At 45.4% G+C, this 25,503-nt stretch overlaps 1 protein-coding gene across 1 annotated transcript; it reads left to right on the top strand.

Annotated features, from left to right (window-relative positions):
* The first annotated feature begins 458 nt into the window (after window positions 1-458).
* Window positions 459-1,640, top strand: LOC127682692 (major allergen I polypeptide chain 1-like). The gene is made up of 3 exons (XM_052179254.1): window positions 459-519; window positions 639-826; window positions 1,611-1,640. The coding sequence occupies exons 1-3, from the start codon at window positions 459-461 to the stop codon at window positions 1,638-1,640; spliced, it is 279 nt and encodes a 92-aa protein (XP_052035214.1).
* The last annotated feature ends 23,863 nt before the right edge of the window (window positions 1,641-25,503 follow it).

The following is a 25,503-nucleotide window of genomic DNA, read 5'->3' as shown; positions in this document are numbered from 1 at the left end:
CACGAAGCAAATGGAAGACAGGGGCAGGATAGAGACAGGGCAGGGGTCACATGGACAGTAGTGTGAAGTCTGCCTTGTCTAGACACAGACTGTGAGCAAGGTTCTTATCTAAACATTGAGGTCCCCACTGTGATGGTGGCACACAGGCCTTACTTCTCACAGTATGATTGAGAGGCCATTTCACTCTCTCCCTAGTCATACTTTCCTTTGACCATCACATGAATTGTGACCTTAAGATCACTAAGAACAGGACTAGGCTAAGCCAGGTTTTTGACCAGGATCTTATTGTCTTGCCAAAATACACACCTTCCCAGGACACTCACAGTCCCAGGAAGGTCTAAGATGTGTCCTGGGAGGAGCCTGGAGGGGCTCAGACACTGCGCCTCCCTGCCTACGGAGCAGACCAGGGCAGGGATAAAAGAGCACCAAGCTGGGAGGGAGCACCTGCCGCCATTACCATGAAGCTCGCTGTTGCTCTGGTGCTCCTCGGCGCTGCCCTGCTCCTGACTTCAGGAGGAGGTTGGTATTAATGTGTGGGGGACAGGGATGCAGGCTCTCCAGGCTCTTACTCCCTCTATCCCCTGGGCTATGCTGATGCCTGACTTTCAAGGGAGGGTGACCTTGTTTTTGTGTTCCAGATTGTGGCCTTTGCCCAGTAATAGAGAGAAAAGTTGAACTATTTTTTCACGGGAACTCGAAGGACTATCTTCAGCATGTGAAAGCATACACTAATAACCCTGACTTACTGGAAGAGGCTGAAAGAATGAAGAACTGTGTCGATAGCAAGTTGACAGAGGAAGAGAAGACACACATAACCAATGTCATCGTGAGTCTCTGTGTCTGACTAGGGGTGGGGCTTGTGCCCCTCCCCACATCTGAAGCTTTTCTGTGAATACAGAAATGTGACACACTTAATTGAGGATGGCAGGAGGATGGGGCAGGAAGGGACTCTCAGGCTGCATGAATGGGGCCGGGCTGCTCAGCTCAGACAAGCCACACTAGACTCCAGCTCAAGTGTGGCCTCCATCAGTCTTCCTGACACAGCCTCCCAAGTCTAGCTGCACAAGCTTGTGGCCTGGCACCCTTCGCCAGCCTGGGTCTTTTATCCTGACCTATCAAGCCTACCACACCAGCTCCAAAACAGTCCTCTGTTTTCCTGTTCTCTGTACATCCAAGGCCACTGTGTGGATGCCAGGCCTGGGGCATTCGAGGATTGAATTAAAGAGAACCCTTATTGTCCCTAGAACTGGTAGGACAATTCACTGCCTCAGCTGCAGAACTCTGAGGGGCATCATCACCATGCGATAGGAGTCAGTTCCCTGTGGGGTACCAGCTGCCCACAGGTTCACATGGAGCCCTGTCAGCTCCTCCCCTTTCTGTCCCACAGGTAAATATGATGTCCTACAAAGTGCCCTCTCCCATCTGGCTGGATTGGAGGCTCTTTACAGAGCTAGTCTCAACAGGTTGGGGACCAGGCTCCCTGGTCCTGGTGAGACACAAGAGAAATTGCAAACAGGCTGCAGGTCCTTCCAGGAGGTTTCTCGGTGCATGGTCAGTGGGGCATGAGTTCTCCTTTCCCTCTGAGGCCTCATTTGGCTTTCTCTTTGCAGGAAAGAATTAAAGCCAGCCCCTATTGTTGATGAGAACCTCTTTGCTCTCAAGGAAAACTCAAGGAAGCCACTTGCCTGCTCACCTGCATTGATGCAGAAAACCTGACCCCTTGCCCCACGGTGTCTAAAAACAGGAATCCAACAATAAAAGCCTTGCAATTCACAAGGGAGCCTGGAGTTTTAGATCCCAGGTTGGGTCTGATTGGGTTGAAGGATACAGCAGGGACAACCAGGGGACTTTAAAGTGCCACTTCTCAATTGTGGTGCTGCCAAAATGCCCTACAGAATGCATTAGAAAATGCTGAAACCATATTCACTGCACCACAGTGTCTGTCACTCTCATGGGACAGGGTCTACAGGGTACATACATGACCTCCTAGATTGAACTCCCCAGGAACATGGAACTGAGTAGGATGAGGGACACCAAGGGTCTGCTGAGGACCACACAGGCTCTAAACAGCAGACTCTGTCCCTGCTCTCCAGTGTTGGGACATGAGCCAGTTGTACAGTGTGTGCATTTGTCTGGGCATCCATTGTTGTCTTGGCTTCTGTGCCCCATCTAGAAGACAAAAATAAAACTCCCTATCGGCAAAGCTGTCATGAGGCTTCTCACCCGTCACAGTGAACAGAAATTCAGCTTTGAAATCAGTGTGGAACCTGGCCAGAACCAGAACTCAGTTTGTCCTAATATCAAATACCCAGTTCTGAACCCAGTTGCTTTCCCACAGGGTGTTACACAGAGTTGGACCCAGGGTGCTGGAGCTTTAGAATCTGTCCTGTGGCTCTGCTCCTTGAATGTGGCAGGAAGTCCTTTCCCACACTGGTCAGCAAATAGTTGCCCTGTGGCCAGTCCTAAGGTCATGTGACTTACTGCTCCATCAATGAGCCACGTCCTCACAAGGGTCCCAGGCTTCCCACCACCAGGAATACCCAGAAGAATACAGATAGGTTCCTCAGGATGCAGAGGCTTATGGAAGGCCCAGCGGGGGCAGGCTCTCTCATTACAGGGCATGCGCTGCAAAGAGTAAAGTGTATTATTCTTTTTCCTAAGGCTGTGATAAAATAACAAGCTGAGTATTTATAAAGAAAAACTCATCATATTGAAGGCTCCAGGTCCACAGAACTGCAGCCTCACTTTTTAACCTCTGTTGAGAACCCACTCACCAGCATGGAGTCAGGAAATAGCATGAGTCATGTGGCCACGTCAGTGTGTGAGTGCTCTCCGGCCTGAAGTACCCAGGGCCTTATTCACCCAGTCTATAGGATTTGTCCCTTCCTAGAGCAACACCCCAGAGACCTAATCATCCTGCTTCCTCATGACACCATCTCTAATATTACCACACTGGGGACTAAATTTACAGCACAGGAACTGTGTACAGAAGGAAACCAGATTCAAACCAAATAGCACAGGAGGAGGCCATCTTTCATAGACTGAGGCCTGATGTCTGTGAACCAGGCTCCCACCTCACCAGTGTCTAGCCACAGCTTGCTTCTTAACGGGGGGGGGGGCCTGCCTCTCTGGGACCTAGGGGTGGTCTAGGGACTGTCAAGTTGATGTGACTTAACTCTCCTCACTACACATGTGGGACATGGAGGCTTGACTACCATGCTTGTTTCTACAGATTAAAAAAAAAAATAAATAAAAAGAGTGTCTCCATCTGTTGCATAGCTTAGCTCCTGCTGGCCTGGGACTTAATCAAAGCACTACAAAAACTAAGAATCCTGAGCTTCCCAGGAGATTGGCGACAGATGGGTTAAGTAGGCCTGGTCTTAAGCAGATAGAGTCCCAGCCCCCCATGAGCCTGCCGGTGTCATATGTGAGACCTCAAAGTCTGAGCAGGACATGGGTGACAGTTTATGCTCCCTAGAACACAGCTACCCACCCCTGCCCACACACACACAGTTCTTTGGGGACTTGCTCCAGAGTGACATAAGCTACTGTCCCTTCAAGGACTTAGTTGCTTTCTCCGGCCTGTAAAGTCAGAGCCACCAGGGGCCAGAAGGAATCAGTATTATATGACTTCCCAGATCTTTCTCTGTCTGACATCCAAGCCAACACACTGAGCTCCCCGCAGGCTGTGCAGGGTGCTCCAGGCTCCCAGCTTCGTGAGCTGTCACCCATGTTGGTGTAAGTGTTAGTGTTGCAGCTGTCTTTGAGTCAGTTCTGCTCCTGTCAGTAACCCCGGGAGAACCCACTGGGTCACCCTGTGGACTTCGGTGGGATCCGTCCTTTCGCTACTGACTCCCTATCTATAGTGAATAATGACTTGTTTATGTCTTCCTGGAAGTAGTGTCACACAACAGCCAGTGAGAAGGCTTGGTGAGTAAAAAGGTCCTTGCCACCCAGCCCAACCTACAGCCTGAATCCCACGCCCAGGATCCCTGTGGTGGAAGGAGAGACCTGACTCCCACACTGTCTTGAGCTTCCACACAGCTCACTACCATGCACAGACTCCTCTGCATATGCACACGTTCAATTCCAGTGCTTGGGAGACAGAGCCAGGCAGATTTCTAATAGTTCAAGGCCAGCCTAGTCCTTTCCACCTGGCTTCAAGGGTTCCTGCTCACTGATGACAGACCAGGACAGAGTCTCCCACTTGGAACAGTGGTCCCAGCTCGTAGGCACCTCTGAGTTGCTCCCAGGCGTCCTTTCTGACAAGTTCAAGGGCCTTTAAGTGGGCTAAAAGGGGTTGGGAAAAAACCATCAGTGTCAAAAATCCCTCCTGCTTCTGCCAAAGGGGTTGGTTCCCCATGGTGGACCTCAAATGGTGTGAGTTTGAATTTCCCTGGGGTGTTCCTTACTCAGGACTGGGCAATAGGAAGGAGGACTGTCCAATCTTTCCCACTGGTCTCCAAGGCTAATTTAGTCAAGGTCTCTTTTAATGTTCTATTCATCCTTTCTACCTCTCCTGAACTCTGGTGTCTATAAGGACAATGTAATTTCCAATCAATCTCCAGTTGTGTGGCCAGTCCCTGACTTACCTGGGCAACGAAAGCAGGGCCATTGTCTGATCCAATTACCTTAGGGATGCCGAATCTTGGAAAAATTTCTTCTAATATCTAATTTGCCACCATGTTGGCCATCTCCCTTTTTGTGGGGAAGGCCTCCACCCATCCTCAAAAAATATCTATGAAAACAAGTATCTGTTACCATATTTTTCTGGTTTGACTTCTGTGAGGTCAACTTCCCAGAATACTTCTCGTATCTCCCTGCAGGTGCTTACCAGGTGTGCCTACATGATGTGCAGCATTGGTTAAAGAACAAGCTTTAAATTTTGTACTGCCTCTTTAACAATATCTGAGAGGCCCATGACATGATAGTCGGAGTGGAGTATAAGGTCTTTTAATTTCTTAGCTCCCAAGTGGGTCAATTGATGTAGATTGCTGACATAGTGTTGTCCCTCTTTTCAGGGTAAGATAGATTTCCCATCTACTGTCTCTGCTACTCCACAGGGGGTGTAGTTATGTACTATTTTTAATCTTTCCATCTGATGGTGAGCCTCAGGAGTGTATCTGAAACTGGTCTCTCTGATGTTGTAAGAGTTTTTGGACTCTTTGGCCCCTTGATTGGTTATAAGGATCATGGTCCCTTGGGCCACTTGTTTGGCCACCATGTTAGCCATCTGATTTCCTCTGGCAATAGCATCTTGGCCCTTTAGGTAGCCAGGGCAATGTATAATGGCCAATTTGTTTGGTAGATGTATGCCTCTAGTAAACTCGGGATTTCTTCTTTGTTTTTATTATATGCAAGTACACCTTAGCTGTGTTTAGACACTAGATATATTTATGGATGGTTGTGAGCCACCATGTGGGTGCTGGGATTTGATCTCATGACCTTTGGATGAACAGTCAGTCCTCTTACCCCCTGAGCCTTCTCTCAAGACCCCTCTTCTTTATTTTTAATGTCCTTTCCCACTGACATGAGTAGCCCCCTCTGTTTGTAATTTGCCCCATGTATGTGTGTGGTGGCGAAAGCATACCTGCTGTCCCTGTAGATGTTGACAGACTTCCCTTCTTCCAATCTCAGGGCTTGGTTTAGTGCAATCAGTTCTGCCTTCTGAGTCAATGTTCCTTCAGGCAAGCTACTGGCCCAGATGGCCTGTTTTCTGTCCATCACCTCTGCCCCAGCTTTCCGCTTACCTTCAACCACGAAGCTGCTGCCATCTGCATACCAATTAAGGGACCCTGGCCAGGACAGGTCTGTGAGGTTCTTCAGCATTCTGGTTCCTTCTGCCAGGATGTCCATACATTTGTGTACAGGCAGAGAGTCTTCTGCCTCAGGTACTAAGGTAGCAGGGTTGAGGATAGCTGGTGGGGCAAAAGTCACTCGCTCAGTTAACATCAGGCTTTGATAGTGAGTCATGTGGGCGTTCATCATCCACCTGTCAGGGGGCTACAGTTACCTGGTGTCCTACGGTCAGTTTGTCAGCATCCTTGAGCAGTAGGGTTGCTGCAGCGATGGCTTTCAGGCAAGATGGCCATCCACTGGCTACAGGGTCAAGACCGCTTGTGCAATTCCTGCTCTCTCATCCACTTAGAGGGTGAAAGGCTTAGTTAAGTCAGGCAAGGCCAAGACTGGTGCACTGAGTAAAGACTTTTTATTTCTTTGAAAGTTTTCTGATGCTCAGGGGTTCATGAAAAAGCCCCAATTTCTTTGGTGAGAGGGTAAAGGGGTGCTGCTAAGGTGGCAAATCTTGGAATCCATAATCTACAGAAACCTGCAGTGCCCAGGAATTCTCTCGCTGGCTTTGCAGTAGTAGGAGTGGGGATCTGGGTCACAGTTCTCTTCCTAGCTTCTGTCAACCATCGCTTCTCCTTCTTAAGAGTCTATCCCAAGTAAGTGACTTCTGTTCGGCATATCTGGGCTTTTTTATCTGAAGCTCGGTACCCCAACTCACCCAACTCGGTTGGCAGTTACTCAGTCCGCTGCGTACACTCCTGTTCATTATCAGCAGCTAAAATCAAATCGTCAACGTACTGCAGCAAAGTTGTTTGGGGGTTCTCTGATCTGAACAGAGTCAAATCTCAATGGAGGGTTTCGTCGAAGAGAGTTGGGGAGTTCTTGAACCCTTGAGGCAGTCATGTCCCAGTTCATTGTCCAACCTGTCCCAACTTTGGGTCTCTCCATTCAAAAGCCAAAATCGGCTGGCTCGTGGGGTACAGCTTCAGGCAGAAAAAATGCATCTTTTAGGTCAAGAACAGTATACTATTTTCTGTGAGGAGGAAGAGAGCTGAGCAAGTTGTAAGGGTTAGGGACAGTAGGATGGATGTCCTGAATCCTCTTATTAACTTCTCTAAGATCTTGCACTGGCCGGTAACCGTTGGTACCAGGCTGCTTGACAGGCAGTAGTGGAATCTTCCAGGGAGATTGGCAGGGTATTAGGATACCTAGTTGCATGAGCCTCTGTATGTGAGGTGTGGTGCCCTCCCAAGCCTCTTTACTCATAGGATACTGCCACAACCCAATAGGAACTGCATCAGTCTTTAAGTTAATGATGATGGGGGTACTCGTTTTGCTTCCCCCAAACCTCCCGTTTCTGCCCATGCCTTAGGGAACTTTTTCAGCCAGGTTTCCTCTAGTGTCTCAGTCACAGGGACTTGAGGCTCATGTAATCTATATTCTTCTTCTAGCTTTATGGCCAGGGCCATAGACGTGGGAGTCTGCCGATCAAATGTTGCTCCTTCCGAGGAGAAAATTATTTGAGCCTTTAGTTTGGTTAGTAAATCTCTCCCCAGTAGTGGCATGGGACATTCTGGGATGACAAGGAAAGAGTGGGTTACTTGTCACTTTCCTGGGTACACCTTCATGTCGGTAGTCCATGAATATGGTTTTTGACCCATGGCCCCAATTACTATAGTCTTTTTATCCTTTAATTGTCCTAGAGGCTTCTTTAAGACGGAAAATTCTGTTCCAGTGTCAACTAGAAAGTCCATAGGGGTCCCCTCCACTTTTAGGGTTACCCTAGGCTCGGGGAGGGGATCCGAGCCCTGTCTCCCCTATTCATCTTCTTCCATGGTGAGAACACTGGGTGCCTTATGTTTCTTCTTTGGGCAGTCCCTTGCCCAATGTCCAAGCTCTCTACAAAAAGCACATTGGCTTTTATTTAAAGGTTGACGTGGGAGTCCTCCAGGGTTCTGTGGTCTTCTTGACCGTGAGCTTCCCAGGTACCCTGACTGTCGAGTTTCTCCTTTTCTCTGTTAGCTTCCCTGTTGTCTACAACTGTGGCCAGAATCTTATTCAAATTTCTTTCTTGTCCCACCTGTCCTCTCTCTCTTCAGCTTCCTTCTTTTCTCTCTCTCTCCCCTCCTCCTCACTCTCTCTTATGATATACTTTTTCTACCTTTTTAACCATGTCCTGTAAGGACAGGGTTTGCAGGCCTTCTAGACATTGCAACTTCTTTCTGATATGAGAGGCCGACTGCCCGATAAAAGTCATGGCTACTGCTGCCTGCTGATCCTCGGAAGTAGGGTCAAAAGTAGTATAACACCTGTAAGCCTCTATAAGCCATTCTAAAAACACAGAGGGGGACTGCTTTTCCCCCTGAAGAACTTCCCTTACCTTAGCCAGATTGGTGGGGCGTCGGCCTGCCCCTCGGAAACCTGCCACCAGAGCCTGGTGGTAGACTCTCAGTTGCTCCTTACCTGCAGCTTTATTGAAATCCCACTCAGGACGATTCAGGGGGAAGCTCTCATCTATCACATTCTGGAGCTGAGTTGGTTGGCCGTTGTGTCCAGGCACGTTTTGTCGTATCTCCAAGAGTATTCTTTCCCTTTCTTTTGGTGGTGAAGAGAACCTGTAAAAGGTATTGGCAGTCATCCCAGATTGGTTCCTGTAAGAACATGAGGGATTTGACCAGACCGTTAAGGCTAGAGGGATTTTCTGAAAAAGAATCATGATTTGCTTCCCAATTATATAAATCGGCCGAGGAGAAAGGCCAATATTGGAGCTGGCCACTGTATGCACGCAGAGGCAAGGCTGTAGTGGAGTCTGGTCCATTGGGGCTCTGAGCACATCAAATTCGGGTCCCAACCGCCGGCCCCTTGGCAGTGGCTGTAGCCCCTGCAGCGCTGGCCCCTCTGTAGTGGCTGATCTCTCCTCTGGGGCTGCATCCCCCCACAGGTGGCTGGTCCCTCTGCCGCCCCTTCAGCGGTAACCTGTTGAGGATTCTGAGGAGGCATGGGGAGGGAGGAGGGGCTGAAACATCAAGCCATTCTGGAGTCCCCTCGATCTTGGGATAGATCTTGCGAGGAGCTGATAGATTAATTTTGTTTGGCAGGTCAGGCTCTGCCATTTTTGTTTCCCGCTCTCTGTTCCAAGTTATATAGTGCCAGGACTCGGGAGCCTGGCTTGTTTTTCTACGTCCAAGGCATTAACCAGGATGGAGGATCCTGTACTAGGTCTTCCCAGATCACACTTGGCCAGGGTGAGATCCTGGTCCTTCCTGCAACACTATGTTCTTGATGGCAGAAATTACAGTCAGGTCAAGTGTGCCCTCTGGTGGCCAGTCGACGTTATACATCGGCCATTCTGAAGAACAAAACATTCTCCATCCTTTCTTCTTAACTTCTACAGACAGATTGTGTGCCTATTTCTAATTTCTGTCCAGTTGTCGAGAGTCTGACCAAGAGGGGTGCTGATAGTCTGTCCCATCGTCCAAGTCACACAGAACACAAACAGAACACACAGAAAAACCAAACAGAACACACAGAAAAACCACAGCCAGTGACAGCTTCCTGTGGGACTTTCAACAGACTGCCAAGAGGATGCGATATATTTCCTCCAAGGGAGTGAGTCGGGGTCCAAGTCGGTACACAAATGGGAGATTTCCAAGCATCCTCACAATTCCCACAGACCTCCCAGGATGTCTCCCGAGGCTATAGTCGGTTATCCCCTGACACGTCTGTCTGATAACACTCCTTCCTTCCAGGACAGGGAGTTTGTTGCTCTCCATGAGCACAGACGACTGTGAACCAAAAGTTTCAGGTATTCTGGCCACCAGACAAGGACAGACAAGGGCATAGACAAAGATGGAATCTTACCTCCAAGAGGAGTCTCTGAGAATCTGGGGTAGTCGTCACTTCACGGCCAATGAACCAAATGAAAAGCCCCAAAGAAGGGAAAAGGCGACGACCCCAGAAAATCAAGAGAGACATTGTCGATGCAAACACACGAGGTTAATTGGGGAATCTAGTGCAGCACTAGGGCCGAACCTCATATTACATGCAAGGTCAGAAGACTTCGACCATGAGCTGTGGTGGTCGGGGGTTTTTAAAGGAAAAAAACACAAAGAAAAGGGGAGGTTTGACAGTGAATTAAACATCCTGTCAATGATTCAAAACCCCCATAAACCCAAGAAGAATGGAGAAGCCAACTAACCTCCAGGGGTGATAACAGGTTATCTAGAGCCAACATTCACACTTTTAGGATATTGTATGGCTAAACATTTAACAGAGCACTAAATGTGTCAGGAATGCTATACATTTACGGTCACTTTATCTTCGACAAAGGAGCCAAAAACATCCAGTGGAAAAAAAAGATAGCCGTTTCAACAAATGGTGCTGGTTCAATTGGAGGTCAGCATGCAGAAGAATTCGAATTGATCCATTCTTATTTCCATGTACTAAACTTCACTCCAAGTGGATCAAGGACCTCCATGTAAAATCAGACACACTGAAACTAATAGAAAAGAAACTGGGCTCTCTGTCGTCCTGCAGGCAAAATGGCGGCGGCGCGCTCGCAGGCCTGGGCAAAAAACCTAAGGCTAACAAAGCGGGGGTCCAGGCCCCAAAAGGCACAGGACTGACCCCAAGAACTGGGCGGCTTGGTGGGCCATCTGTGAGTCAACCCGCCCAGGTGATTGTTAGCAAAGCAGACTCTCCCAGCGCTTTCAGGGAGCGCGGGCGCACACGCCCGCCATCCTAGTCACCTGGCAAACCCAATTAACAGTCAAAGCCGTAGGGGAACTTTGCTCGGACCTTGGCCTCCCAGGCTTTTGCCTGGACTCAGGGACTGGGCGGCCAGGCTAACCTTGTGTGCGACAGCCCGGTTGGCAGATCGGCTGCCCAGCGGAGTGAGCGGAACACAGGGGAGGTCACAGTAGCATACACCGTCGGCACTCCCTGGGAGTGCACACGGGCTCCATCTGCTCCACAGACACAATCTGGGGCAAGGCCTCAGGCAGAAGCCCTTAGCTCTACTCTCTCCGCTTCCGGATCCAGATCAGTCTGGGCGGCAGCATTACATCTCCAAGTCCTGCAAGTGGCTAGCTGGGCTTCCGGGCGGCCAGCTGGGAGAAGTCAGTGTGCTCCAGTGAATCCAGCAGGCCCCAGCGGGAGCCTTCGGGTGCCTGCTTTGGGATCTGAACAGCCTGGGCAGCAGCACACTGTCTACAAGCAGTGCAGGAGGTAAGCTGTGCACCAGAGGCCAACTGGGAAGGGGCAGCTTGCACTGGTGAGTCCAGCACTGACAAGATAAACTAACACCAGTGAGATCTAGATGGCAAAAGGCAAACGCAGGAACGTCACTAACAGAAATCAAGGCAATATGGCAACATCTGAACCCAATTCTCCTCTACCAACATGTCCTGGATACCCCATCACACCAGTAAAACAAGATTTGGATTTAAAATCACTGGTCATGATGCTGGTACAGGAACACATGAAGGTCATACATAAAGAAATTCAGGAGACAATGGATCAAAAGTTAGAAGCCCTTGCAAGGGAAACACAAAAATCATTGAAAGAAATCCAGGAGAATACAAAAGCCAACAAGGAGGAAATGCAAAAAACACTTAAAGAAATACAGGAGAACTTTGCTCAACAGGCTGAGGTCATGAAAGACGAAACACAAAAATCTCTTAAAGAAATACAGGAGAACTTTGGTCAACAGGCTGAGCTCATGAAAGAGAAAACACAAAAATCTCTTAAAGAATTACAGGAAAACACAAACATGCAAGTGAAGGAGCTAAGCAAAACCATCCAGGATCTAAAATCAGAAGTAGAAACAACTAAGAAAACTCAAAGGGAGACAACTTTGGAGATAGAAAGCCTTGGGAAGAAATCAGGGGACAGAGATACAAATATCAACAACAGAATACAAGAGATAGAAGAAAGAATCTCAGATGCTGAAGATTCCATAGAAACCATGGACTCAACAGTTAAAGAAAATGCAAAATGCAAAAAGCTTGTAACCCAAAATATCCAGGAAATCCAGGACACAATGAGAAGACCAAACCTAAGGATTATAGGCATAGAGGAGAGTGAAGATTTACAACTTAAAGGGCCAGCAAATATCTTCAATAAAATTATGGAAGAAAACTTCCCTAACCTAAAGAGAGAGATGCCCATGAATATACAAGAAGCCTACAGAACTCCAAACAGACTGGACCAGAACAGAAATACTTCCCGTCACATAATAATCAAAACACCAAATGTTCTAAACAAAGAAAGAATACTAAAGGCAGTAAGAGAAAAAGGCCAAGTAACATATAAAGGAAGACCTATCAGAATCACAGCAGACTTTTCACCTGAGACTATGAAGGCTAGAAGGTCCTGGGCAGATCTCATGCAGACTCTAAGAGAACACAAATGCCAACCAAAACTACTATATCCAGCAAAACTCTCAATCACCATAGATGGAGAAACTAAGATATTTCATGACAAAACCAAGTTTACCCAATATCTATCCACAAACCCGGCCCTAAAAAGGATAATAGGAGGACAACACCAATACAAGGAGGGAAACTTCACCCTGGAAAAAGCAAGATAGTAACCTTTCATCAAACCCAAAAGAAGTTAAGCATTCAAATTTAAAAAATAACGTCAAAAATGATAGGAAGTAACAATCACTATTCCTTAATATCTCTTAACATCAATGGACTTAATGCCCCAATAAAAAGACACAGACTAACTGAATGGATACGTAAACAGGACCCTACATTTTGCTGCTTACAGGAAACACACCTCAGGGTCAAAGACAAACACTACCTTAGAGTAAAAGGCTGGAAGACAATTTTACAAGCAAATGGTCTCAGGAAACAAGCTGGAGTAGCCATTTTAATATCAGATAAAATTGACTTTCAACCCAAAGTCATCAAAAGAGACCCTGAGGGACACTTCTTGCTGGTCAAAGGAAAAATACAAAAAGAAGAACTGACAATCCTGAACATCTATGCCCCAAATGCAAGGGCACCCTCTTTTGTAAAAGAAACTTTATTAAAACTAAAAGCACACATTGCACCTAACACAATAATTGTGGGTGACTTCAACACTGCACTTTCCTCAATGGACCGATCAGGAAAACAGAAACTAAACAGGGACACAATGAAACTAATTGAAGCTTTGGACCAATTAGATTTAACAGATATATATAGAACATTCTATCCTAAAACAAAAGAATATACCTTTTTCTCAGCACCTCATGGTACCTTCTCCAAAATCGACCATATAATTGGTCACAAGACAGACCTCAACAAATATAAGAAGATAGAACTAATCCCATGCCTCCTATCTGATCACTATGGAGTAAAAGTGGTCTTCAATAGCAACAGAAACAACAGAAAGCCCACATACACGTGGAAACTGAACAATACTCTACTCAATGATACCTTGGTCAAGGAAGAAATAAAGAAAGAAATTAAAGACTTTTTAGAACACAATGAAAATGAAAACACAACATACCCAAATCTATGGGACACAATGAAAGCAGTGCTAAGAGGAAAACTCATAGCCCTGAGTGCCTCCAAAAAGAAAATGGAGAGAGCATACATTACCAGCTTAATGACACACCTGAAAGCCCTGGAACAAAAAGAAGCTATTTCGCCCAGGAGGAGTAGAAGGCAGGAAATCATCAAACTCAGGGCCGAAATCAATCAAGTAGAAACAAAGAGAACCATACAAAAAATCAACAATACCAGGAGCTGGTTCTTTGAGAAAATCAACAAGATAGATAAACCCTTAGCCAGAATGACCAAAGGGCACAGAGAAAGTATCCAAATTAACAAACTTAGAAATGAAAAGGGAGATATAACAACGGAAACTGAGGAAATCCAAAAAATCATCAGATCCTACTACAAGAGCCTATACTCAACACAACTGGAGAATCTGGAGGAAATGGACAATTTCCTTGACAGATACCAAATACCAAAATTAAATCAGGACCAACTAGACCATCTAAACAGTCCCATAATGCCTAAAGAAATAGAAGGAGTCATAGAAAGTCTTCCAACCAAAAAAAGCACAGGACCAGATGGCTTCAGTGCAGAATTCTACCAGACCTTCAAAGAAGAGTTAACACCAATACTCTTCAAACTATTCCACAAAATAGAAACAGAAGGAACACTACCCAATTCCTTCTATGAAGCCACAATTACGCTGATACCAAAGCCACACAAAGATCCAACAAAGAAAGAGAACTTCAGACCAATTTCCCTTATGAACATCGATGCAAAAATACTCAATAAAATTCTTGCCAACCGAATCCAAGAACACATCAAAACGATCATCCACCATGATCAAGTAGGCTTTATCCCGGGAATGCAGGGTTGGTTCAATATACGGAAATCCATCAATACAATCCACTACATAAACAAACTCAAAGAACAAAACCACATGGTCATTTCATTGGATGCTGAAAAAGCATTTGACAAAATTCAGCATCCCTTCATGCTTAAAGTCTTGGAGAGAACAGGAATTCAAGGCCCATACCTAAACATAGTAAAAGCAATATACAGCAAACCGGTAGCCAGCATCAAACTAAATGGAGAGAAACTTGAAGCAATCCCACTGAAATCAGGGACCAGACAAGGCTGCCCCCTTTCTCCTTATCTTTTCAATATTGTACTTGAGGTACTAGCTCGGGCAATTCGACAACATAAGGAGGTCAAAGGGATACAAATTGGAAAGGAAGAAGTCAAACTATCATTATTTGCAGACGACATGATCGTCTACCTAAGTGACCCAAAGAACTCCACTAGAGAGCTCCTACAGCTGATAAACAACTTCAGCAAAGTGGCAGGTTATAAAGTCAACTCAAGCAAATCAGTGGCCTTCCTATACTCAAAGGATAAGCAGGCTGAGAAAGAAATTAGGGAAATGACCCCCTTCACAATAGCCACAAACAGTATAAAGTATCTTGGGGTGACTCTTACCAAACATGTGAAAGATCTGTATGACAAGAACTTCAAGACTCTGAAGAAGGAAATGGAAGAAGACCTCAAAAAATGGGAAAACCTCCCATGCTCATGGATCGGCAGAATCAATATAGTTAAAATGGCCATTTTGCCTAAAGCACTATACAGATTCAATGCAATACCCATCAAAATCCCAACTCAATTCTTCACAGAGTTAGAAAGAGCAATTATCAAATTCATCTGGAACAACAAAAAACCCAGGATAGCTAAAACTATTCTCAGCAACAAAAGAAAATCTGGGGGAATCAGTATCCCTGACCTCAAGCAATACTACAGAGCAATAGTGTTAAAAACTGCATGGTATTGGTACAGTGACAGGCAGGAGGATCAATGGAACAGGATTGAAGATCCAGAAATGAACCCACACACCTATGGCCACTTGATCCTCGACAAAGAGGCTGAAAACATCCAATGGAAAAAAGATAGCCTTTTCAACAAATGGTGCTGGTTCAACTGGAGGTCAGCATGCAGAAGAATGCGAATTGATCCATCCTTGTCTCCTTGTACTAAGCTCAAATCCAAATGGATCAAGGACCTCCACATAAAGCCAGACACTCTGAAGCTAATAGAAAAGAAACTGGGGAAGACCCTTGAGGACATCGGTACAGGGAGAAAGTTTCTGAACAGAACACCAATAGCGTATGCTCTAAGAGCAAGAATTGACAAATGGGACCTCATAAAATTACAAAGTTTCTGTAAGGCAAAGGACACCATCAAGAGGACAAATCGGCAACCAACAAATTGGGAAAAGATCTTCACCAATCCTACATCAGATAGAGGGCTAATATCCAATATATATAAAGAACTCAAGAAGTTAGACTCCAGAAAACCAAACAACCCTATTAAAAAATGGGGTACAGAGTTAAACAAAGAATTCTCACCTGAAGAACTTCGGATGGCGGAGAAGCATCTTAAAAAATGCTCAACTTCATTAGTCATTAGGGAAATGCAAATCAAAACAACCCTAAGATTTCATCTTACACCAGTCAGAATGGCTAAGATTAAAAATTCAGGAGACAGCAGGTGTTGGAGAGGGTGTGGAGAAAGAGGAACACTCCTCCACTGCTGGTGGGGTTGCAAATTGGTACAACCACTCTGGAAATCAGTCTGGCGGTTCCTCCGAAAACTGGGCACCTTACTTCTAGAAGATCCTGCTATACCACTCCTGGGCATATACCGAGAAGACTCCCCACCATGTAATAAGGATACATGTTCTACTATGTTCATAGCAGCCCTATTTGTAATTGCCAGATGCTGGAAAGAACCCAGGTATCCCTCAACAGAAGAGTGGATGCAAAAAATGTGGTATATCTACACAATGGAGTACTATTCAGCCATTAGAAACAATGAATTCATGAAATTCTTAGGCAAATGGATGGAGCTAGAGAATATCATACTAAGTGAGGTAACCCAGACTCAAAAGGTGAATCATGGTATGCACTCACTAATAAGTGGATATTAACCTAGAAAACTGGAATACCCAAAACATAATCCACACATCAAATGAGGTACAAGAAGAAAGGAGGAGTGGCCCCTGGTTCTGGAAAGACTCAGTGAAACAGTATTCAGCAAAACCAGAACGGGGAAGTGGGAAGGGGTGGGTGGGAGGACAGGGGAAGAGAAGGGGCCTTGCGGGACTTTCGGGGAGTGGGGGGGCTAGAAAAGGGGAAATCATTTGAAATGTAAATAAATTATATCGAATAATAATAATAAAAGAAAAAAAAAAGAAATTGAGAGGCAAAAAAAAAAAAAAAAAAAGAAAAGAAACTGGGGAAGACCCTACAGGACATGGGCAAGGGGGAAAAGTTCCTGAACAGGTCACCAATAGCTTGTGCTCTAAGATCAAGAATTGATAAATGGAACCTCATCAAATTACAAAGTTTCTGTAAGGCAAAGGACACTGTTAAAAGGACAAAACAGCAACCATCAAATTGGGAAAGGATATTCACCAACCCTACATCTGATAGAGGGCTAATATCCAATATATACAAGGAACTCAAGAAGTTAGACCCCAGGGAACCAAATAACACTATTAAAAAATGGGGCACAGATCTAAAAAAGAATTTTCACCTGAAGAAATTCAGATGGCCAAGAGGCACCTTAAGAAGTGCTCAACATCATTAGTCATTAGGGAAATGCAAATCAAAACAACCCTGAGATTTCACCTTAGACCAGTCAGAATGGCTTAGGTCAAAAACTCAGGAGACAGCAGGTGTTGGCGAGGATGTGGAGAAAGAGGAACACTCCTCCACTGCTGGTGGGGCTGTAAGATGGTACAACCACTTTGGAAATCAGTCTGGAGGTTCCTCAGAAAACTGGACATGACACTTCGGAGGACCCTTCTATACCTCTCCTGGGCAAATACCCAAAGGATTCCCTGGCATGCAATAAAGACACATGCTCCATTATGTTCATAGCAGCCTTATTTATAATAGCCAGAAGCGGGAAAGTACCCAGATGCCCCTCAAAGGAGGAATGGATACAGAAAATGTCGTATATTTACACAATGGAATACTACTCAGCAATTAGAAACAATGAATTCACAAAATTTTTAGGCAAATGGTTTGATCTGGAAAATATCATCCTAAGTGAGGTAACCCAATCACAAAAGAATACACATGGAATGCAATCTCTGATAAGTGGATATTAATTAGCCCAGAATCCCTGAACACCCAAGGCACAAATCACATAACAAATGACTCCCATGAAGAAGTACGGAGAGGGTCCTGATCCTGGAAAGTATTGATCTAGCATTGGAGGGGAATATAAAAACAGAGAAAAAGGAGGGAGGTGATTGGAGAAGGGATGGAGAGAAGAAGGTTTATGGAACATATGGGGAGGGGGGGATCCGGGAAAGGGTAAATCATTTGGAATGTAAACAAAGAATATAGAAAATAAAAATATTTTTTTAAAAAAAGAGAGCACTAAATGCATCAGGGATGCTATACATTTAACAGAGCACTAAATGTGTCAGGGATGCTATAAATTTAACAGAGCACTAAATGTGTCAGGAACTTGGTGGGGCTAGGGCAAACAGGCAACATTCTTGGGCCACAGCCTTCAGGAGGAAACCTGAAAGCGTCCATAGCCAGGCAGGAAAGAAGGGGAGAAGTTTCCAGAAGTCATGATGGGGGCTAGGTCTCGAGAGAGAGAGGATAGCTGAGTATGAGTTTGGTGATGTCTCCAGTACCTGAGCAAATCTCTCCAGGCACATTGGCTATATGGCCATGTTAAAAATACATCCCCCATGTGGGCTTGTTAGAAGAAATTCGTTTCTGGATAGCTTTGTGGTTTTGCAGGACCTAACACTCAACTAAAAGTACTTTCAGGAACCAGATGAGAGCTGCCCTGTTCAAAATATGTGTCTCTGCGATTCTGTTATGCTTGAAACGAGAGGCAACAGCTCAAGTATGATAGGAAGCAGCATGCAATCCCTGGGCATGGGTGTGGCATTTAAGCCTTTAGGGGAGGTTCTGACTATACCTCAGATGATGCCAGTGGAAGGCGCCTCCATCTGAGGCAGGGGGGTAGAGTCAAGGGAGGTTCCAAAGAAGACCCTAGCAAGTAGACAGAAATTTCTGGTATCTTAGCATAGACTTGTAACTACTGTACCTCTGCAGAGGGCAGAATAAAGACTCCCCTGTTCCTACTATGGGTGAGAACTTCATGTTTACCCAGCATGTGGGAGTGAATTGCAGGAACCTGCATGGAACAGGCTGGATGTGTACCTGGCATGCTACTTTGACCTGTGCTATGGTGATCAAGGGTTTGATCCCTCGGTTACAGGTCACCTGACATGTATTAATAGTCACATGGATCATTTGTAAACAGCTTTCCGCCATTTGCTGCATGGGTGAGTAAGTGAGATTAGGGAGGACTTTACCAGAATTTCAGGATTAATAATTATGGTGTGAACTCTTCCCTCTTTGTAGCAGCCCTGGCGTTTTTCAAAGGCCTCCAATTCCTCTGTAGAAGCATCAAACAATGAAAGTTGGGACTTTATAATGTTCTCACTTTGAGAGAGCAATGACAAATAGACTCTGAAGAAAGGAGTGCATGCTTCTTCTGGAAACACAGAGAGAAAATCATCATTATAAGGCTACAGGCTGGCAGAAACAGAGGCTCAAGTGTTCTTGACACATCTACAAATGCCTTCACTATCTTTTCCCATAGTCTTGCCCTCCAAAAGGCTGCAGTCTCACAGATATGACAGGGTTTCCATGAGACACACACTTCATATGAGTGGACAGGCCCCCATAGCTGACCCTTCAGAAAAGTCCTCCGTTTGCCTCAGCCTCAACTGTACAACTAAGCATCATTGCCAGCACAACTCCACCTCCCCGTCACACCCACCCCAAGTGTTGTAACCCAGAGCAGAATGTATCAACCATCCTCTGCAGTTCCTTGCCTCCCGAAGACCCCTAGGTCTGTCTCAGGGCCCCACATAGAGATCTACATGGGACTAAGATGGGGGTGAGTGAGGGTTCCACTCTCACTTGTCTGGAAGCCCAGCTCTCCAATCTCCAAGGCCAGCAGAAGAAGTGTCCCCTTCATGGTGGAGAGTGCTAAATGCGATACTCAGAGCAGATCCTCTTCCTTATAAACCATTATAGCCCTTAGCCGAGCAAACCCCACCCCCAACCCTACATCCCAGGAGCTCCAAATACCTTTGGGCTAGAACCTAGCACTGGTGGATTCCCCTTCCCACTCGCTGACAGGAAGGGGTATGCGAGCCCCTCCCACTTGGAAAAACAAACACCATGACAAGGCCTGAAGTCATCCCTTTCAGGAGAGAAGTTGTTCTTTCTTTGCCAAAGAGGGGTTAGAGCTAACTTTGTAAGCAGCTCAGCTCGAGTGTTGAGCCAAACACCCCAAAAACCTGTCCTACTTGACAACTTTCCTTCCTGGTCAATTCCTCACCTCTCCTGGCTCCAAGCATGGCCTCTCCAAGTTTGGACAGGAAGGCACAGAGGTCAAGGAGGGTTTCTGTCTCTGTAGGTAGTCAGCAGTCCAAAACACTGGATGTGCCTGAGGTCAAGGCTTAAGCAGAAGGATGCATGTCTGGGTTCTTGTAAGGCCCTTTGAATATCTTTAGCTGTTGAGGCCTTTGAACTGGATCCCTGAGGACATGGAGGTGGCATCTTACTCTTGGTTTCTCTCAGCCAGGGTAGTCCCCAGCTCTTTGGCCATGTGGGTATCCTCTGGGGCTGATGATGGTTTTGTATCACCAATTCTGCTTCACTCAATGGTAGCTCAATCCTGTTGTCCTGCTCACCCTGTCCCCTCTCAGCTCTGTCAGGAACCATGTCTCTAAGACGTTTGATCAGTAGAGTCCATGTGGGGAGAGCAGTGAGTGGTAGAGTGAGGGACTCACCGCTCTACATGAGCTCTCAGTTGTCCACAACCCCACGGGCTAGTGTGGACTGCCTGGCTGTAAACTACAGTGCTCCACAGGCCACAGGCAGTGCTCTGTGTATAGAATATCTCACGTTCAGAACAACCTACTTACCCTAAGGAAGACATTTTCAGCACAAATGACATGTCAGCTGGGTGTTGTAGTCCATGCTTCTGGAGAGAGGAAGCCCTTCAGTCCAAGCTCACCCTGCTTGCAGTGTGTGATGGTTCATCTTGATGATCATCCTGACAGGGTTGAGAGTTGCCATGGAAACACAGCTCTGTGTGGGAGTTTTTATGCTTTGTCAATTGATGAGTATAGACTGACTTTCATGTGTCAGCATGGACTATGGTCATAGAAGCTGTGGAAAGAGGAACACAAGCTGGGGACAACCATTTGTCTTTCTCTGCTTCCTGATTGTAGATGTGGTCAACCACCTCAAGTTCCTCACTGTGCCAAGCTTACCATGATGGACTGTGTCTCTTTAAACTGTGAGCAGAAAGGTGCTTCTTCTCTGGCATTTGGTCACTAGTTCACTACAACAGTGGTGGAGTATTTTTTTTAGCATGTGCAAAGCCCTTATTCCACAACATCACACATATAAAAAGGGGCAGCCAAAGAGATGAATAAGTATGAAAATTGTTTATTATGCAAGCATAAAAGTCTGGGTTCAGATTCCCAGCACACATGAGAATGGTGGCGTGCATGCTCAATCCCATGTGAGCTCCAGGTTCAATAAGAGACTTTGTCTCAAAAAATAAGGTGGAAAGCTATTGAGGGAGGTCAGTGATTAAAGGTGTCGTGATTAAAGGTGAAGACCTGAGTTCAAATCCCCGAAGCCACCTGGTAGGAGAAGAGAATTAACTCCTCCAAATTGTCATCTGATCTTCACATGCACAAACACACATCTTGGCACCTGCCCATACACAGGCACACACATACACACAAGCACAAAAGCACATAAACACACATTCCAAGCAGTTTTTCCTTTTAATCTCTTATTTTGCGTTTCAAGCAGATATCTTTCAGATACAGCACTCGAAGGTGTGCTACTGCAGCAATGACTTCTAAGGATCCAACAGGAGGCTGTTCAGGCAGGCCGCCAGGCCACACTCACAGGACATTTACTTTACCAGTGGATCTTCAGAGAGGGGGCTGCATAGAACCGGATCTATGCATGTTTGTTGATATAACAAACATGAACATCAGTTTGAGGTGCTAGGCGAGGCACTGCAAGCGAAAAGGAAATGTCCTGCTTCTGAGTTGCCCTGAAAAGTACGCCCAGCTGCATAGGGGTTGACATTGAAAGACTGTCCTTAAATTATTAAGTCAGTCTATTTCCCCTCCCCTGAAAAAGATGTCAATTAATTTTTAAGGGGGCCAAGGCCTCTGATTTCCCTCACTGGTTAAAGCACATTGTCTTTGGTGAATATATCTATCCACTGAATTTTTTTAAAAAAATAATAATAATAATTAAGGGGGAAATTGTCCCTTCCCCCACAGCATTGAGCTGGTCTTCTCAGACATTCCTGGCCGCCACCCCCAGCATTTTGCTTGTGTTATCCCTGGTCTTTGTTCTTCTGAGAACCATACAGCTGCTTTCACCTGGAAATCAAGGCTGCCTCAGGGCGGTTTCACCTGGAAACATCCTGGGAACTGTAAGACACGAAGTCCTTTAATCCCAGCAGGCCACCCACTGAGAAGAGGAGCCAACGATTTCTCAGATATCTCCTTGAGTCTGGAGGGAAGGGTTTGCCCAAACTGTTAAAAAGTCTGACCGACATTAAAGTTCTGACCTTGATCAGTGAAACATTGTCCAGACCTTTTTTCTTTTCGCACCTTCCCTATCTATCCCTCAACTTCTGTTCCAGCAACCCTGTTTGTAATAGCTGCAGGCAGCTATGGAATCGAACACTAGACCCGGGTCTGCGAGCATAACAAAGTATCATTAATAGTGTCAGGGATTGCTGCTTGCCTATGGGATGGGTCTCAAGTTTGACAGGTTATTGGTTAGCCATTCCCACAGTCTCTGCTCCCTCTCTGCACCCCACCAACGTCTCTATTTTAAAAGGTGTCTTAGTTGGGATCTTACTACTGTGAACAGACACCATAACCAAGGCAGCTCTTATAAGGACAGCATTTAATTGGGACTGGCTTATAGGTTCAGAGGTTCAGTCCATTATCATCAAAGCAGGAACTTGACAACATTCAGGCAGACATGCTACAGGAAGAGGTCTACATCTTCATCTAAAGGCTGCTAGCACAATACTGTATTCCAGGCAACTAGGTTAAGGTTCTCAAAGCCCATGCCCACAGTGATACACCTACTCCAACAAGACCACACCTATTCCAACAGGACCACACTTCTAATTGTGCCACTCCCTTGGACATGCACATACAAACCATCACAAAAAAACCAGCCTCTTTATACACCAAAGAGCTCACACTCTAGGAGACCTTAAGCAACTGGTTCTCCCTCCTGTGATATAAGATTTCCTTTGGAGTAAGACCTTGTCGTTCATGAAGTGTGCGACTTGTTCAGACAGTTTAATGACTGACAGCAGAGATTACTGCCAAAGTGGCCATTCTGATACAACCATCAGAAAGGAAATCAGATTTTTTGATGGTTTAAAAAATAATTTTTGTACTGAACTATTACTTTTATTAAAGCTCAGTTGAAGCAGAATTGATGTGCCCTCTACTGTGCATAAATTATAAAACGTGAGAAGTTTGTTGTTGTGGATGTTGGTGGTGGTGGTTTTGTATTGTGAGGCAAGGTTCCTATGTGTATCTCTGGCTGTCCTGGATGTCTCCCAGATGACCGCGATGGCCTCCAACTTAGAGATATTTCTACTTCTGCCTCCCAAGTGCTGCAAATAAAGTCCTGTGCCAACACTTCCTGGCATGGTAAGTGTTATTTAATGTATAAACCCAAGAAATCACTTTAGTCATAATAATGAACACCTATCTTCACTGCTCCTAATGTACCCACCTTTACAGTCACCCCTTTCCTAACTGCCCATCCTGGTGTTCGTTGATTTGTTTTCCGCTTTGAGAAGTTCTTGTAAATAAAATAAGTGTCTTTCATTCCTGTATAGCCATGAAGATTTTCCATAAAAATACAAATGTGGGATCGTGTGTTCTAAGGCAGTTCCTCCCATGTCACTAGTCCAAAGACGTTTAGCAGCCTTCTGGTTGGAACCATTGCAAATAAAGCTGCTCTGAGCATTTGCCTGTCCCTCTCTTCCATGTATCAATATCCAGACATCAAGGTCTGCATGTCTCATTTCTACATGTTAGACTTTACCTTCTAGACATGATGGCACAGGTCAACAATGAAGGATTATAGTACGAACATATTGCAAGAGAAGGCACACACGTCATGACACACAGACCATGTCAGACAGACAATGTCAGACAGACAATGGTTGAGCAGGAGACAGAAGAAAATGAGGAGGAGAAGGAAGTCTCAAACTTTACTTGGGGAACCATGGGCACAGCAAACAATTCTTGGATTTATTGGTTTGAATAATCTCAATAGTGTTCAGGTTCAGGACAATGCCTGGAAAGATGCTTTGGAAAGACACTGTCTTGGGCATTAAAAGGTGGAGGTGATCATTTGCTCAGGAGTCATTAGATTGCTTGTGAGATCTTTGTCCCTGAGGGAGACATTTGACTTCCCAAGGACTAGCTGCCTTCCTTAGGAAGCCTTAGGTCACATCAGGAAACACATGAACAGAGAAATAGCTTCATGCTTGTCAGTCTTACACACTGACCAATGTGTCCTGTTTGTATGACTTTCAGTCCCTCAGCCCACTCACCAGCACTTGCTCTATTCAACAAGTCTTCACAATGTTTGCCACACTTAAACAGAATAAGAGTTGTGGTATAGATTGATCAAATCTGTTTTCCAGTACATGTTGACAAACACTAATATTACTAATATCACTTATGGAGAAGCACCTGTAGGAGTTCCTCTCATTATGTAGTTTCGATTTGGCTCAGTAAGGAGGTGGCAACTGGTGTGGAGTGTGAGCAGACACCTGCTTAGGAAGCCAGTCTCCTGACAACTGAGGAAAGCCTGTACCAAGGGTGAAATATAGCCCTTCCATTGCCAAGTCCTAGCACTCGTAAAGATGTAAAGTTGTAAAGATGAATTAGATGTTCTGAGGCAATGTGTTGTGCAAAATTTAAGTACTGTGCGATAAATCTTAGCATCCATTCCACATTCCACATTCCAGTAGAAAATACACAACGGATTTTGGCACATGATCAGTGTAAATTACGTGAATATTGCACGGTAGCTAATCTGTAGAAAATTGTAATAAATAAAATAAGATAAAGACCTACATCCTTCTCCCTTAAAAAAAAAGAGTTGTGGTATTGTGCTGTGTGTCCCTTATAACTGATGGATTTCATCATTTCTCTTTACACTGCTTGCCATTCCTCTCCCTCTTAGCTGTGTGGCTGCTGTTAAGAGTTTGAATATATGTGGGAGAGTGGGCAATCACATGGAACAGTGTGCATGGAGATCACAGGAAAATCATCAGTCGTCGTTTAAGACAGATCTCTGGGTGTCTGACATTGTGTACTGCCAGGCTAGCTGGCCTAAAAATGTCTGGGAATTCACCTGTCTCCTCGCATCTCTCGACAGGAGCACTAGGACTACAGACACATGCTAACAAGTCTGGTTTACTCGGGTTCTGGGAATTGAGCTCAGATCCCAAATAACACTCAGTAGCACTCTGCCCATCGAACCTTCTTCCCAGCACTTCCCTCTTTTTCCTTTAGTTGGACATGGAAATATATCTCTTTCCCCATTGAAGTGTTATTATTAAGTTTCTGGTTTCTTTTAAAGATTTATTTATGTATTTTATGACTATGGCTACACTTTTGCTGTCTTCAGATACACCTGAAGAGTGTCATCGATGGTTTTGAGCCACCATGTGGTTCCCCAGGAATTGAACTCAGGTCCTCTGGAAGAGCAGCCACCTCTTAATTGCTGAGCCATCTCTCCATGCCCTGGTTTTGTTTTTGACGAGGGTCTATCTATGTACACCTGGCTTTCCTGGAAATTGGCTATGTCAATGACGATGTAAAAAATGATGACTCTCCCTAGGAAACCAAGAGAATCTGAGAAGTGTAACCATGTGATCACTGAGTTACTCCACTATTATAACTGGACACAAGTAGCCCACAGTCCTATGATAAAGCCCAGAGGCAACACATGAGGTGTCTGTAAACCTTTCTGTCCTGCCATCTGGTGAAGCCTAAGGCTGCTTACATCCTATTTGCCCTCAGACAAAC

Source organism: Apodemus sylvaticus, chromosome 1 (genome assembly GCF_947179515.1).
Source record: "Apodemus sylvaticus chromosome 1, mApoSyl1.1, whole genome shotgun sequence".
NCBI lineage: Eukaryota > Metazoa > Chordata > Mammalia > Rodentia > Muridae > Apodemus > Apodemus sylvaticus.
The sequence above is the reverse complement of the archived record's forward strand: the minus strand, read 5'-3'. Positions and strand labels throughout refer to the sequence as shown.